The sequence below is a fragment of the Leuresthes tenuis genome, unplaced genomic scaffold, assembly GCF_036924035.1.
Source record: "Leuresthes tenuis unplaced genomic scaffold, fLeuTen1.0.hap1 SCAF_4, whole genome shotgun sequence".
In the NCBI taxonomy this organism is placed as follows: domain Eukaryota; kingdom Metazoa; phylum Chordata; class Actinopteri; order Atheriniformes; family Atherinopsidae; genus Leuresthes; species Leuresthes tenuis.
The window spans coordinates 11,393,042-11,408,895 of record NW_027325358.1 but is presented as its reverse complement, the minus strand read 5'-3'; the positions used below and the strand labels follow the sequence as shown (position 1 = coordinate 11,408,895).

The window sequence follows — 15,854 nt, the reverse complement described above, 5'->3', positions numbered from 1 at the left end:
AAACGTTTGTTTAATCATTTGATGCTATCTTTACACTATTTTCACTTAATATAGAGTTTTAATATCCATGTTTAATCACTTTTGTTTTTTCTTCACATAAACTGTGTACTGTGTACCAAGTGTTGTGAATTTTCTTAAAGATAGAAGATGATAAATTGAATCAAAATCTATAAGACTGCAGCCCTCTCATTTTGTCTTGGAACTCAATGACCTTGACCAGAACTCAGTCAACAGGGGTGACGATGACAACATACTTCAGTTTATTGGCAGTGATTAACGTTCAGCCAAAAACCAGAGTGCCCTGTCATCAAACAAATGCAGCCACTGACCTCTTATAACTGGCTGCATCATATAGCTGAACGAATGGTCATAAAGGGAAGATTCCAGACAAGAGTCAACTGAGTTCCTGTTTTGCTTCAACATGCCTTAATAACAGGGGGCTGTTCAGTCAGTGAGTACTAGATTTTATTTGTTGTGCAATATGAGGCCGTCCGTTTTCGTCTGGTCATGATTGATGACATTCATGCTGTCCTCCCAACATTTTAAATCATCGCTGAGGCCCTCATAAGAGGCGCAGATAATGTATGCGAGTCCTTGATATTTTTAGTAGATGATGACTGCTACACCTCATCGTCAACAAAATGAATGGATAAGGACGTCTCTTGTCTAAATGGACATGGAGTAAGGATGATGTCATACTTTACTGCCTCTGTAACCTGGTGTCCCAAGCCTTTATTTTTGTCTGCTGGTACGTCACACTCATTTTATGTCGCTTTGTCCCCACAAAAGAGTCTCAAACCCCCCCCCCCCCCCCCCCCCCCCCCCCATGAACTCATCCTCAGCTTGTCCTCGGCGTCTTTCAGTCCACACAACTCCCTCCCTTGTTTCTTGTGTGGCATAAAAAGAGGGATGGAGTACATCTGCATTATTTACAGTTGCTCTCAACCTGGCAGGCTCATTGTCCCTACATCCCAGAGCTGTCAGAATTACTCTATTTTCTTTCAAGACTTTATTGAAAAGGTGGATTTTAATTCATTAAGTAAATGAGGCAGTTTAGGTGTGAAAAACTGAAATAATGCAACACAAAAAGCCCACGTGATGCAAAAGATAAGAGAGGCGACGTAAAAGCTCAAGTTAATAACTCTCAAATCCTTCACTGTTGGCTATTTGTTCCATTAATAAATTAACACAGACGTGGGCAGTGCATTTTTGTATTACAAAGGCTGAACTCCTCTCGCTAAACACAACTCACCTGCAGCATTTGAAATACTGCCTTTTAGTTGAATGGGACTCCCCTTTTATCAGTATTAAATAACCCGCCAAGATCAATCATTCGTTTCAGGACTGCAGTACTGCCTGAGCTGCGCAGAGCATTGCACAGCATACAGGCCATTTCAGGACTGAGACTGCAGACGCTCTAAATGTCTGGAGGGTAGTCTGTTGGTGCTGAAAATATCCTTTTGCTTGATGAATTTCGTAATCTTGCAACTTGACAGCTCTCTGCAGTGTTGCACTTACTGAACTGACATTGAACTTTTTAGTGGCTGCTTCTGCTTCACTTGCTGCTCAATTTGCTGTAAGAAAGCTTAGGCTCATGTGGCCGATAAAAGGACAATAATAAATGGTTTTGGATGACTTGACCACTGAGACGATGGGGTGACCGAGTGCTCAGAGAAATATTACCTCACGCTACATCCCCGGCTTATTCATTTTCTGTATTTTCCTTTGGGAAACAAAATGGCCAGCCAGAGATTTTTCCAAGCACCAAATGGCAACGTTATCCCTGAGTTGTATCAACACTGAAGCAGTTGCCAAGTCAGGGGCCATTTTTTTCTCTCCACAGTTTATAGAGCTTTAAAGAAATATATCTATAGATGGGTGAACAGAGACTAAAGATGTATTTATGTGCATAGTTAAACAGAATCACATGTTATTCTAATGTTCTGAGCTTTTTTCCTGCTTACAAAAAGTCAGAAATATTACAATAGTCTCTCAGGCTAACTCATAAACATGTTATGTCTTTTATAAACCTAGTGCTAGTTGCCAGTTGGGATGGGAATTTTATTGGTACCAATGTTATCATGGTTCTTTCTCAATTTCCTAATTGATTCTTGACCACTACACAGGTTTTCAACATAAAGACAACTTCTCTGAAATCAAGACTGACTCCACTTTGGGTTTAGTGTCTTCATTCACACAACTGCACGGTGTTAACAAGATACTAAATGGATTAGAATAAAATGTCAACAAGCAACTTGGCAATTCTGAATCCCGTAAGCAGAAAACTACTTTTTTAACACCACACTATAAAAGTCCACCTGATCTACCTGAAATGTGGATCTTTAACTTTCGAGAAAGGATGCAAGCCTTTCACAGGTAATTTAGTGATGGGCAAAGTGATGAGTGATGAAAGGGTGAATGAGCTTTGCTGTTCAGTCTCTGCAGCAAATATGAAGGGAGCTGTCAGCTGTTGGCTGCGGTTACCCAGTCCACATCTCATAGGGAGAACATGATATTGTTTTAATTTTTTGTCAAACTGAAATGTGTTAACCATGGTGTGTAAACGGCAGGTTTTGCAGCACGTACATTGAGCTTCACTTTGTCCAGCCCTCTACATGTCTGCTTCTCGTTGACTCTCTATGCTCACATATACAATACAATGATGCAGCCAATTCTGAATAAAGCTGCTCTCATTCATGTTTTTTCTTATCTAAGATATCTACAGCGGGAACATTTTTAGACTGCCATTCAGCTCTGATAGAGTACTGATAGAGAAGTATATTATCATCGCTGCGTCATCTGGAAAACGCACTATCCAGATAACTTAAACATCTGCGCAATGACTTCGGCTATATTTACATGTACGATGTTCTGGAGCGAAAGTTAGAAGCGACAAAATGTCTCCAATGTTTTCTCACACAGTTCACAGCCTCCTATTACGCATTACAAGCACAGTGCTGCCGAAGCAGCTCACTGGCACAGCTATCTTTCGTGGAGCAGCTGGGCAGAAGCACAGAGGGGTGTTTCTGCTTTGGGGGGAGAGAGACCTCGCTCCGATGGGTCATATAAATCGCCAAGTTGGCAATGCTGGTGATATTTGTCTCCTGGTTTGATATCGCAACATCACATGTTTTGAATTTGTTTTTCACTGTGTGAGAAAAAGGAATTTGTGGCATGACAGTGTGTGAGAAGCGGGATTTGTGATACTTGCAGACTTGAGAGCTCAGCCAGCACCAGCCGACATCGATAGAGGAACTGATAACCAGAGAGACGTGCAATTCTTATTAGGAAATTTCAGGAACAGGTTTCAAGTGGAGTCAGTTCTCAATTCGCATCCTTAGTTTCCATCTTAATGAGACAAGTTTGGTTTTGTTCGCGAACAAATTTAATGTCATACAGTTCCTTCTAAATTTCCATACCAATCGCAGAACCAGAATCCATAGAAATCCAGTTTACTGAGGGTAAACTATGTCATAAGAGATCAATTATGGTGTGTTTTAAAGTTTTTATTTTATTTTTTTTAATGTGGGTTGCGCTGAAACAAACTGATGAAATTCTTTACCATTACCAGTAGTAGCATATTTACCCTGAGTAAATCACTACCTACCAGAGGATTAGCCTGTAGCTACAACTGCGTAAAAGGTGGCTTTACACTGTAGTATACAGACATAGACCACACTTTCAGATGAGGCTAGTTGATTATTCTTGGAGCATGGACATCAGCCTACACACTAGAACTGAGAGTGAGTGAGTGAGTTGCAAGCAGTCTGGTAAAATCGTTCAATCTGTGCACTTTTTTTTTTTTCCTGCCATTTGTTGCCGTCAGTGCGAGGACCTTCTTGTGGAGTAGTTCTATAAGTCTGACCAAAACCGACTGGACCAAAACATCAGTGCAGTGGCTTTTTGTCCACTGCAAAAAGGGTTTTAGAGTGGCTTCCAATGCATTACTTAGTCTGTTTAGCAGCAAACGGTAACAAAACATTATGCAAGGGAGAGGGGGAAAAATAATAAAAATGGAAAAGGAAGGAAAACATTTTTACTTCAGAGGTCTCTCACTGGTCAAGGGCAGTTCAGCACTAACTGTTCGTTCTTGATCCTAACCTGCCACTGATTCCTCCTCTCAAGTCTGGGAAATTTATGCTCAGAGAAACATTTTAAGGCTTGGATTGTTTGTGTGTGGGGCGAACATTTTCAAAATCAGAACATCTTGTATATAGGCTGACTTTTGCCATAGCATTAATTAATTAATTAATTAATTAATTATTTCATTTACATAAAGTTTAGTTTTGTTTAAAATCTAATAAAACTGTGATCTTTGGCATTTTCTTTATTAAAGTAACAACACATATATCCACAAAGGAAGTGAGTTAGACGTGAAGTGTGTAAAGATTGCTTTTTTTTTCCCAGTCCTGTTATATACATAATCAGAATGAATCAAAATGTATTCTAATTCGTCATCCATGGCCTACAGTGTGCTAAAGCCTGTTTATTCTGATGGAAATGTCTATTTTTCACATGATTACACTTTTGTGTCTGAGGCAGAATTGGCTGCTTGAAGCTCTGTTGAGCATCTCATTGACCGTCCTCACACATCAACAAAGAGCAAAGACACAACATAGCACACATTAACACGTATGGTACGTGTGTGTTGTATTAGGAAATTTCTACAGTATAGTATTAGACATACTATTTATGTTACAACCCCTGGCAAAAAAAAAAGAAAAAATGGTGGCAACGCTCTATCCTGGAAAGCTGACTGATCTGTCAACTGTACACAAGATAGCTGGAACCTGAAAGATGAAGAATTTTGTTTTTCTTTAGTAAAGTCCTCAAAGAAGCTGAAACAAATGGACAAATTGTCTTTTTTTTCTTTTTCTTTTTTTTTTTAGGTCATGATTGCACAACATTTCCCTCTACTTTCCACTACTCTGAGGTAGTACTCTCCTACTGTGTTACATCAAAAACCTACTTTTTAATTTGCTATTTTGGATTGGAGCCTACTGAATATCAGGAAGCCTAACACATTGTCATGAAAGTGATCAAACTGACCCACATGATGGGATCTGTCGTGACGGCTTGGTTTTGCATCTTCCCACCAGACATGGATTAATGACTTTAGGGGTTTTACATAATTGTGTCATTTATTCTGCCGCATACTAGTAAAAAGGTTTATCCATCAGAGATTTTACCATAGCAGCTATATGTGCTGACACCATCTGAGAATCCCCCTGGGAGCCTTTGTGGCTGAGAGCCGCACGTTTCCCTCTGACAGCATTTCATAGCTCTGTCAACAGCTATGACAGGTAAAGGTCAGGGAGAGAGGATGTGCAGTTCAGGGGAAGACACACGGTTGATTGAACTCTCCTTCATTACCTTGGCACAGTTCTCATTCTGAGAACTCTTTTAAAAATGAAGCCTATGTTTGTGAGATGGGAGCAAAAACTAAAGAGAAAGCATGTGATGACTGAGGAGAAAGTGGCTTCAGAGACTGCAACAGATCAAACAGTGCTGAGCCATTTTATTTTTTTGCAAACTAATACTTACTTTTCTCAATTTTAACTCGCTCATAATCTTCTCATTAACGTTTCCTCTGCTTTGATGCGCCTCAGTTTCACATTCTGTTCGCTTCTTTTCTGCCTCTTTGATTCATTCTTTAATTTCCATATTTTTTCTTATTTCTCTCTCGGCCTTTTGTCAACGCATAAGGTGTGGATTTAGAAAAAGGAAGATTATAGATCAAAAGCAGGCAGAGGTGCGGTCTTCAGTCAGTTCGTTGACTTAATGACTGGAGCAACTCGATGGGCTGTTATTTCACAGCCACAGATTTTGGTCAGCGTGGTCCAGTGTGCTGGACATCAAAATAGAAATAGCTTTACAACAAAACTACAAGTCCGACCCTTCACTGAAGACACATTATTTAAAAGGAGGCAGCCTTGAGTTTTTTTTACTTCTTTTTTTTTTTCTTTGTTCAGGTCTGTAGAATAAAAAGGATTGCAGGAATTAATCCACTGTACTTAGTAATGGCTACTTTGGACCAAGCAGACAGACAATTTATGATGAAGCTCAAATAAAAATTAAAAATTAGATTATTATATTATACCTGGCCAGGGATTAAGAGTTTCACTTTCTCTCATTTCTGCATGAAACTAAGAATTGCAGTTAAGACGTTTGTATAAAATTGTAGTCAGATGTCAGTAAAAATGTAGTTGTCATGCAAGTGGAGGAATGTTACTTGCATATTATAAGGAGTATCTTTTTTTATGTATATGTGTACATCACTTAAAAAATTCAGGGGGAAAGTTAATCCTTTAGCAGATGAAAAAAGAAACTTGTCACAGCTCCATTTTGTGGTTAATCATTATCGTCTGTTATGATGGTGATGGGGCTGTTTTCTTTATCTGACATCTGACTTGACTTCAGAGCTTCGTGGTTGACAACCCCTCTGATTGTGTTTGAATATAACAGGCCAACTGCCTGTTGCACTGACTGGTTGGTGCCGCACTGTCGAATGTTCATAGAAGAGATCTCTGTTGTTATTTCACATGTACAAAGTGCAATCAAATGTTTATATAATAACTGATTTGAAAAGTTATAAAAAGGGAAGAAAACACATACCACACAAAGAAGTCATTTTCTTGTCTGTGTGTCTCTTTCTCCAGTATCGGATCGGGCAGCTGTACATGATCAGTAAACACAGCCATGAGCAAAGCGATCGAGGGGAAGGGGTGGAGGTCGTCCAGAACGAACCGTTCGAAGATCCCAACCATGGCCAAGGACAGTTCACAGAGAAACGAGTCTACCTCAACAGGTCGGTGGGACAGAGGCCTGCTACGTGATTATTTAATGGAGTTTGTGGTATTTTTAGACTTTGCTGGCAGTCGGTTAAAGTTCAGTTTGGCTGCTTTGAATATTTCTGTTTGATACTTATCTTTAGAAAAATGTTCGTACCCACAGGACATGGTTTGTTTAAAAAGAAAAAAAAAACAAATGTCAATAACACGCATAGCTATAATGATTGAACAGCTAAAGATGAGAGGGCTCCTCACAGAAACTGTGTCAACTGTAAAAGTCATGAAAAGTAAATTGCAAATTGGTGTCAAACACTTACCAGACTGGCTGATGGTTGGAGAATCTCTGAGGAGTACAGATCTGAAGCCGCACAAAAGTTGGCTCTTCAAAAAACCAAATGACCAAATGTTTGTTGGCTCATAGTTGTGAAGGCTTGCTCGCCACCTGGAGCTTCCTCTCCAGTTTCTAAACTCACTCACTTCGAGAGCTGAAAGACTTGTCTTTCAAGAAAAAACATGTACAAGCTGCGATGCTTGCCAAAGGCTTTGTTTTGTTTACTTAATGCAGACTATGTAGGACAACTAAGCTTTAACTTTAGTCTTTTTTGTTGTTTTGAAACCATATGTGCTGGAAATTTAAGTAATTTGAAAATGTTGAAAAAATACATCAGTTTAAGGTTCATGTGTGGGGAATCAGATAATCTTGTCCTTGCTTTGTTATTCAAAGACAATGGGTGTCCAAACTTTTGCCATTCACTTTATTACCCTTTACTGATGCATTGCAGTGCATCTCAGTATCCTGGATTCTGCTCCCCACACAAAGCAGTTTTGTTACTGCTAAGTAACGAGGACTTTAACTCAGATTACAGGTGGGAAATATGTGAAAGAAAAGAAAAGAAGGGGAGACGCCAGACACACAAAATAAGAGATGAATACAGAAAATGTAGAGGGGTAGAAGTTGCTGTTGGCCATTTGTCGGAGCACAAATACCCGTGTCAGCGTTCACTTTGCTGGGGAACCAATTATGTCGAGTCAGCACACCTCTGCTCTGCAGAGGAGAGGAATAAAGCAAAGGTAGGGCTATACACAGTAAGAAGTTGCCTTTTCTTTTCAGGCATTTTCATTCAATGTGCTCTATACAGGCTGAGAACAACAGGAATATGATCCGATAATAAATGACAAAACAGCTGCTTGCCATGTGAGAAATGAAAGATGTCAGAGCGTGGGAATATTAAGAATTCAAATCTAATTTTAGTCGTTCTGACCGAAAAACAATATCAATGCATGACGATATAAACATTTTAAAGCCAGGGTACTTGTTGGATGGGATTTTAAAGGCATTTGTCTTGTGAAATATGGTCAAAATCCAAGAAAAGGTAGTTACTCACATCAAACTACCACTTTTATCAGAGTCAAGACACGGAAGAGGAGAAAGTTAAAAGAAAAGGGCCTAAAAATGAACTTAACAACCTAAACACTCAAACTCTCTGCTAATATGTCCACCTACATCTTTATTTAGATGGAAAAATATAAAAGATTTAAACTCTAATGAGTAGTTGATGTACTGTTAAAGAAAAATATATATATATGAGACACAGTAAGAGTGTTCCAGGGATATTTCCAATATCTATAATGCCAAGATGTAGAATAACTTTCTTTAGGAGTAATTCTTTAGCATTTTACAGAGTGAGAATGCTTCAGACAGCTCGAATGATCATATCAGTGCTATAAATCAAACAATGCTTCCACTGACCGAGAAGAAAGACAGATCAGTATCTGCAGCCAAAGATAAGAAAGATAAAGATAATAAGTGTTTCTGCCCTGCCACTATAATGCATGTCTCAATTTGAAATAAAATGTGATAGTTTAGTAGAATGAATCGTGTAACATTGCCATTATTCTCTACTGTTACTTCCCATAATGGCCCTCTATTTGGTTCTGCAGCAACTGAACATTAAGCTTTGATTCAGCAGCAGGGAAGTCAATCTGGACTTGTTCTGTCACACTTCAACCACCTCATTAGCCCTCAAAATGTGCTTTGTACAATACTTTACTGGCTTAATCCCATCCAACCTTAGCACAGTTTTCCACCTTTGTTCTGTCAATAACTTCTATAAAAGCACAGAGAGGATGGTTGATGATGTGATTATATAAAAAAAAAAGAGCGTAACTTTCCTCATTTTTTTCTGGTTTTATTTCATTATTTTTATCCCCACATACAAACAGTGGCTTGTGCGTGAGAGCAGCCACTCATTGCGTTTGAATGCTTGGCAACTGTGAGCTGTGTCTCAGCAGACACTGGCCAAAATCTTTAAAAGAACAGGGAGGGATGGGATGGAGGTGTAGGAGGAGTGTCAGTCTCTTTTGTTGGGAGAGAGCGTTAGGGAGTATGCCAACACTCACAAAATATCACAGTTGAAGGCTGATTTTATTCACAGCTGTCACGATGCAGTGGGTGCCGTTTTTATCCTGTTTTTAATGCAAGCCGAAAGAGGTGGAGGTGAAGACGGACCATGTGATGCGTTATTTCTTTTATTTTATTATTATTATTATTTTATTTTATTATGCGTTATTTTATTCTTGAGGTCTCAGAAATAAGTTCTCATTGGAGGCTTGTAGTCTTGGAGTTTAACTTTAGAGGATTTCCAGCATGCACACTTACATGCACAAATTGGCCTTTTACACAGACCATATGAAATGTGTACATATGGTAACTAACTGCCATGATGTAGCAGTTGGAGTAGTCGGTGGTTCGATCCCCAGCACGCTCAAGGATACTTAAACTCCAATGTGTTCCTTAGTATATTAAAGAAGCACTGCATGCTGTAGGCTGCGTTATAATAAAAGAAAAAAAGTACAGTTGGATTTTTTTTTTGTATAAATAAATACAAAGTCCTTTGCAGAGGTTAAAATGTCTTCTATTTGTTTTCTATTTACTGTTTACAAAGAGGTTCAGTGTCCCAAAATCATCTTACAGACTACAACTCAAGGAAAATGTTAGACCTTTTATAAAGACGACTTGTTTTCTTGTAGACAGTAAGTAATTATGAAAGTAGAGCTAGCAGCATGATGGCACAGATGGTGAAAATGGTGAGGGAGTGGAAACATTTTACCAGCAGCTCAAAAATAACATATAATCAAGTAATCTTAATGATTTTCATTACTAGTCAGTTGCTTATCCAGGAAACACAGATATTTTGCCATCTTAGACACAGCAGATGCGCTTCCAAATGATCAAAAAGAAGTCGGGGAACAATCTGAAATGTAGAAAGTGTAAAATTAGGCACATTTCCATTAGCTGGTTTCAAGCAAACGAGCTAGTCCCTGTAAAAGGCTGAAATAAGAGGATGTAAAGATGACTTACTAGAAACTAAACCTCGAAGAAACGAGAACAACAGTATTGGCCATGTTGATTCTCTAGAAGGAAATTAATGATCTTATGACAGGATTTTATTGCAATATAATCACTTAAGTGACTTAAAGGTTCATCCAGGAAAAAAAGGTGCTTCCGTCTCCTCTTGTGCACAACTTTTTAGATTCTTGGGTCTGTCCCACCCAGAAATATATTTGTAGGTTTTTGAAAGTGTGATAACTTTTTATTTATTGTAACAACAACATGTACAACTGCTTTGCAGCGTCTTCTTGCTCATTGTGGTCATGTATGATTGTAACATTTTGTTGTTTTTTTGGTACACGTAGTTTCAAAGAGCTCACTTTATTCGACACTGGGGAAAAAAAAACAACTTGTGCACAGATACATTTTTTTCTGGTCATTTTAGACTGTGTAAGCCCACCATCTGTCCAGCTGTCACTCGCTTCACATCATATCCTGTTTACTACCACTCTGCATCAACAACTGTTCTCGCTGAAAGGCGCCTTATTCCTTAAATCAAAGTTTTTTGGGGAGCTGTTCTTTTCACATCATTCCTTACAATCTGTGTGAGCACATTTTTATTTTTATTTTTTTTCCATTGATTACTGTGATTTAAAGAAGCGCGCATCTCTCGTCATAGTTTATACTCACAGTCTCTCTCTCTTTGTCTGTCTGTGTCAATGTCTCCCTGCAGTAAATTACCCAGCTGGGCTCGAGCAGTGGTTCCTAAGATTTTCTATGTCACAGAGAAAGCATGGAACTACTACCCTTACACCATAACAGGTGAGTATACAGTGCAAATGTGTTTGGCAGGATTTACTGTTCCACTGAGAGCCCCGCTGTAACACTCTACCTCGCCTACATTTGCCAGGAGTAGAAGCAGAGTAGCTTTACACTTGAGTTACATGAAGCCCGGTACTGTTTTCAAAGGTCACCTTCTCCACTAGTTTTCAGATGTTTTTTTTTTTTGTTTAGCCAGACATATTTTACTTAGCACTCACCACTTCATACAAACACTTTACTGGATGATTGTAGTAGTGTGAAAAGACAAGAGAAGGAACATGGTCCAAGGCTGCGGATCTCCACAGCACATTTTTTACACAATTTAAAAATCTTCATGCAAATGGCTTATGCACCAAAGTCCCTGTGAAACTCTAGACATGTGTTGTATTATTCAGGAATCTGATGCCCAGTTTTCAACTGCTCCATATGTCATTTCTGTGGGACATGTGGAGGTTTTTACAGTGAACTGAATATATTTTATGTTGATGCATGGGCCACAGCAGCTCAGGTGGTTGAACGCACTTATTCCCAGAGTCGGTGGTTTGGTCCCCAGCCCCTCCACATTCAGGTGTGACACAGGACATGACGCAGAGCTCAGGGCGTGCACGTGCCTGATTTAGAAACAAATTATGAAAGACTTTGTATTGTCTCCTGAGCTTGTAAAGGCTCTGGATTATGATCTGGACACTGTGACTCTGGAGAGAAAAAAAGAATGTTTAAAGCGCACGAAGCAAAATGCTAATCAAAGGTAAAAGGTCAATGACTTCTGTAGATAAAAGTAGAAGGGGGAGATTTGAATATCGATCAACATCAATCAATAAAGCATAATCTTAAACTGTAAATAAGAGGCAAGGTCTTTGGTAAAATAGAAAAAAACACACACACACTGTAGATTCTTGAAGCTCCGCAGTCCTGAAACCTGCATTTAAGGACAACTCAAATGGATACTGATGAACTGATCTGAGTCGGTGACACCATCACAGCTTTCTGTCGCGAGACACAACACAGGAAAGCATGAGCATGCCATGCAGCCTACACATTGACATGTTTCCAGTTTAGCCATGATCTAAATGCTCGTTGTCCCAATTGACGTGCAGTGAGCGCAGCAGTGGCTCTAGCTTCTTCGTGGGAATCATCAAGATTACAAGCAACCACTTATCAGGAGTGCAGCGATCAGAGCTGCGGCACACAGAACACGCTTCTGTCACGCTTTAAAGATCGTCAATGAGATGTTATGATTCGAGGACAATTTTAACGAGAGCAAATGACTGAGGAAAAAATGTTTTTAGTTATCAAAAGTGTGTTTTAATATAACTTGTATGGCATATATTTTGCATATTGTGGCCTTCACGTCTTTTCATACAGTGGAAATTGAATTCAGAGCTGTTTAACTTACTGTGTCTTTGTTTTCTTCGACTGCTCTGACCTGATGTCTCCTCTCGCTTTGGTTTAAAGAATATACTGTAAGTATCTCTAATTTACAATGACCCAAGCACTTTTTAAAAATGAGAAGCGCAGGGTTTATTGATATGTTTGGTCTGTGTCCAGATATTGCAGAACACTACATATAAATGTAAACTGAATTCACTCTTTCACTACTCTTAATTTGTGTTTATTAAGTAATATTTATCTAAAGAAATGCCTGAAGGATCTGAAGGCTTGTAACAAATATACCAAATGATACAAGAGGAAAACATATTATATTAGTTTTGTTCCACTCATTTTGAAGGCTGTAATGTCTTTTTATAGCAGTGAATTATGCAGTCCCCTGCTGTTTGAAGTTAGCCTCAGTAAGTTTTCCACTAAAGGATTTGTGGAAGAATTCAGCTGAACCTGTATGTCCTATTTCTGTAACGATCGAACCACACACACACACACACACACACACACACACACACACACACACACACACACACACACACACACACACACACACACATCCATGTCTTTGCTGAATGACCTGTCATTAACCCTTAGAACACAGGAAATTTTAGCAGAACAAGCTGACACAAACATGCATTCATGTGATTAGGCTCTGCTATTGGGTGGCTTTGGTGCAGTGAGGAATATGGACAGCATGAGTCACGTTGCTTTAAAGTGCAGAGATTAGGGGGAAAGAGGATGATGTTGTGACAGCAACATAATGCTCGATATTGTGTGTGTTTATGTGAAGGAGCATTTTATGTTCGCATATGAGTCACTGTTCGGTGCATACACCCCTGCTGGATATGTTTTAGTGACAAAAAAAAAAAAAACTCCTTAGAATTGTTGGCTTTTGTCACTTGACAGCTTAATTTAGTTGTTTCAAACTATAAAGTGTTGGAAACACACAGAAATCACCAGCAGCAGCAGGTTTGACGGTCAGTGCTTCACTTTGAAAGATGTCGGAATAAAGCAGGTAGCAATGACTGCTTTTACAGAGATGTCTTCCATAAACAACATACAAACATTACTCTTGACAAGCCTGTCTTATATAAGACAAAAAGTGTCTTAGATTTCTGCTTAATAGATTTTTCTTCACTGCCATTCTTACACCTTGAAAACTTTGAAAGCTTTGAAACTCAGAGAAATGACAAAGACAGCTATCACACTCTATTAGGTTACTTTATTACATTTTTAACTTCATCTTTCACCCACAGTGCTCATTCCTGCCCAAGTTCTCCATCCACATAGAGACAAAATACGAGGACAACAAAGGAAGCAATGACAATGTAAGTGCAGTGTGTGTTTATTCAGTCTGATACACGGTATATAAATACATAAAGTATATTACATCTTTTATTGGATGCACTGTAAGAATGATTTCTCCTGTGATCCACTCCCAGCTGGCTGAAAGGCATCACAAATTTGGGATTCTGGACTAAATCGTGCTCCAATAATGGCCTGCAAAGTGCTTGATTTTGCGTGTTGCTACTGACATTTGACAGCTGGACTACATGCTCTTGATGAGACCCCTCTGTGTGCCACATTAAAGACTTCAGATCAGAACAGCAAACTCCTATTTAGACCTTAATCATAACGTGTGTCTTTTTATCTCATTCCTCTGTGGACTATAACTTCAGTGCTTGTAATGTTAGTCTGAAGATCCAGTTAATTAAACATGCTCCCACTCCAATCTCTACCTTTATATAACACTGCTGACGGTCTCATCTTTTTCTCATACAGACATTTAAAGCAAACTAGAAAAAGCTGTTCCTGCAAAACAGCAGTGAGAATGCTCATGAGCTGAATGTGATTAGTTGATTAGCTCAAAAAGCTGAAACTAGTGAAAATTTTGCAGAAATCAAGTGAGTAATAGTTAAAATGGCTGCAGTGTAATATGTAGCAGGGGAGTGGAAGAGTGATGTCATCACAGTGATAGGAATGCCACGGCTTAATGGCTTTTTTGGTTACTATGATCTCCTGTGAGAAAACTGTAAGAGTGAGGAAAATAATTTGAAGACCGTAAGAACCAGAAGGGATAGAGGAATGCAGCAATGTAGTTTTTATTTTAATGGTGTGAAAAATATTTAAACGGCAGCGAGTTGAACACAGTTGAACCTGTCTCTGGTGTCATACCAAAATTTCCATTGGAGTTAGTGAGAGAAATTGAAAGGTTTCTCAATCTTCAAGGCTCATAGCTGAAATTGTGTAAATGTGAGCTCTTTACAGTAGTTACATCAGCTGAAAGAGGACAACTTTTCCTACATTTTAAGGTTTTGAAGAGTTGAAAGCACTTTCCATTAATTTGAATGAGGAAAAAAGTTTAATCAAAGTTGAATAGTTTAAAAAGTGTAAAAGATATAAACACCAAAAGATATACCACACATCTCCTGAACAAGCTGAACGTTTTGATACCAAAATTGTAGAAATCGGTGAAAGATTGCAGAAGTAGTTGGCGGATAAAAAATGCACGGAATAATAATAATAAAGAGAAACAGGAAAACAATAGTGAGAATGCTTTCCAGCAGTTTAAAAAACATTATCACATAGCAAACTTATTCTACATGAGTAAAATTTCACAGGTCATCGTATCACGACACTAACTGTATGTGAGCACTGACAACCTACCAAATACTGCTTCATGTGTTGGACTACTAATTTAATCTTGGACTTTTGGACTACACATTCACTTTGCTTCGGTTTATAAGAGCATTGCCATTGTGAGATTGCCTGTAGTTGCACAGGAAGGAAGAGGAAGGGAAGGCTGGTGTGCAACAAACAAATAGCTTAAAATATGTTGTGTCATGGTGGTTAACCAGTGGGTTAATTTAGAAAATGTATTCATAACTACTTATGAAATGGTGGTTTTTACAAAGAGACCCCCCCCCCCCCCCCCAAGTGTCTCAAGTGTCATTCTTATGTGTTTGACTACTTATAAAGCTGGTAGACAGAAACTGACAGGCTGTCAGTCCGCATTGAACACGCAGTGATGTTTCAGACTGATGCTTCTTTGCTTTGACGAGACAAGGTGATAGATCAAAGCCTGTTGAAATTAGATTTTAAGAACAGAAACTGCCTTCAGCAAATGCACTTCATGGATGAAAACCGAGGCGACTCATAAATATGTGTCTGTGTGTGATTACGTTCAGATGCCAGACAGATTGAGATGCCTCTGGATGCGAGTTGAGATGCAAGAGTGTGTGTTGTCTGCACATATCCAGACACACTCAGTCAGCTATTCAATAATAATAACACAGCTGCACTACTTGTATCTTTAGGGCAAACGAACAAGAGGCTTTGCATGTTTGGACTTTGTATAACCAGTTCATGAGCATGAGATTTGTATTTGCTACAAATGATGATGTGCAGGATTTAGATTGCAGCTGTGTGCCGCTTTATTATGAATAGAACAACAAACTCTGTAAACAACTAGTGATCTTATGATGAACTAAACAGTCTCATGTTCGGAGTTGTAGGAAGAGATCAAT

The 15,854-nt window shown here is 38.9% G+C and overlaps 1 protein-coding gene across 1 annotated transcript in view; it reads left to right on the top strand.

Moving 5' to 3' along the window:
• The window catches only part of LOC140305624 (cytoplasmic phosphatidylinositol transfer protein 1-like), a 64,034-nt gene that overhangs the window by 38,235 nt on the left and 9,945 nt on the right, over positions 1-15,854 (top strand). The window contains exons 2-4 of the mRNA XM_072384571.1: positions 6,660-6,808; positions 10,856-10,955; positions 13,584-13,655. Coding sequence (XP_072240672.1) covers positions 6,660-6,808; positions 10,856-10,955; positions 13,584-13,655 — 321 coding nt within the window. The remainder of the gene's footprint in view (positions 1-6,659; positions 6,809-10,855; positions 10,956-13,583; positions 13,656-15,854) is intronic.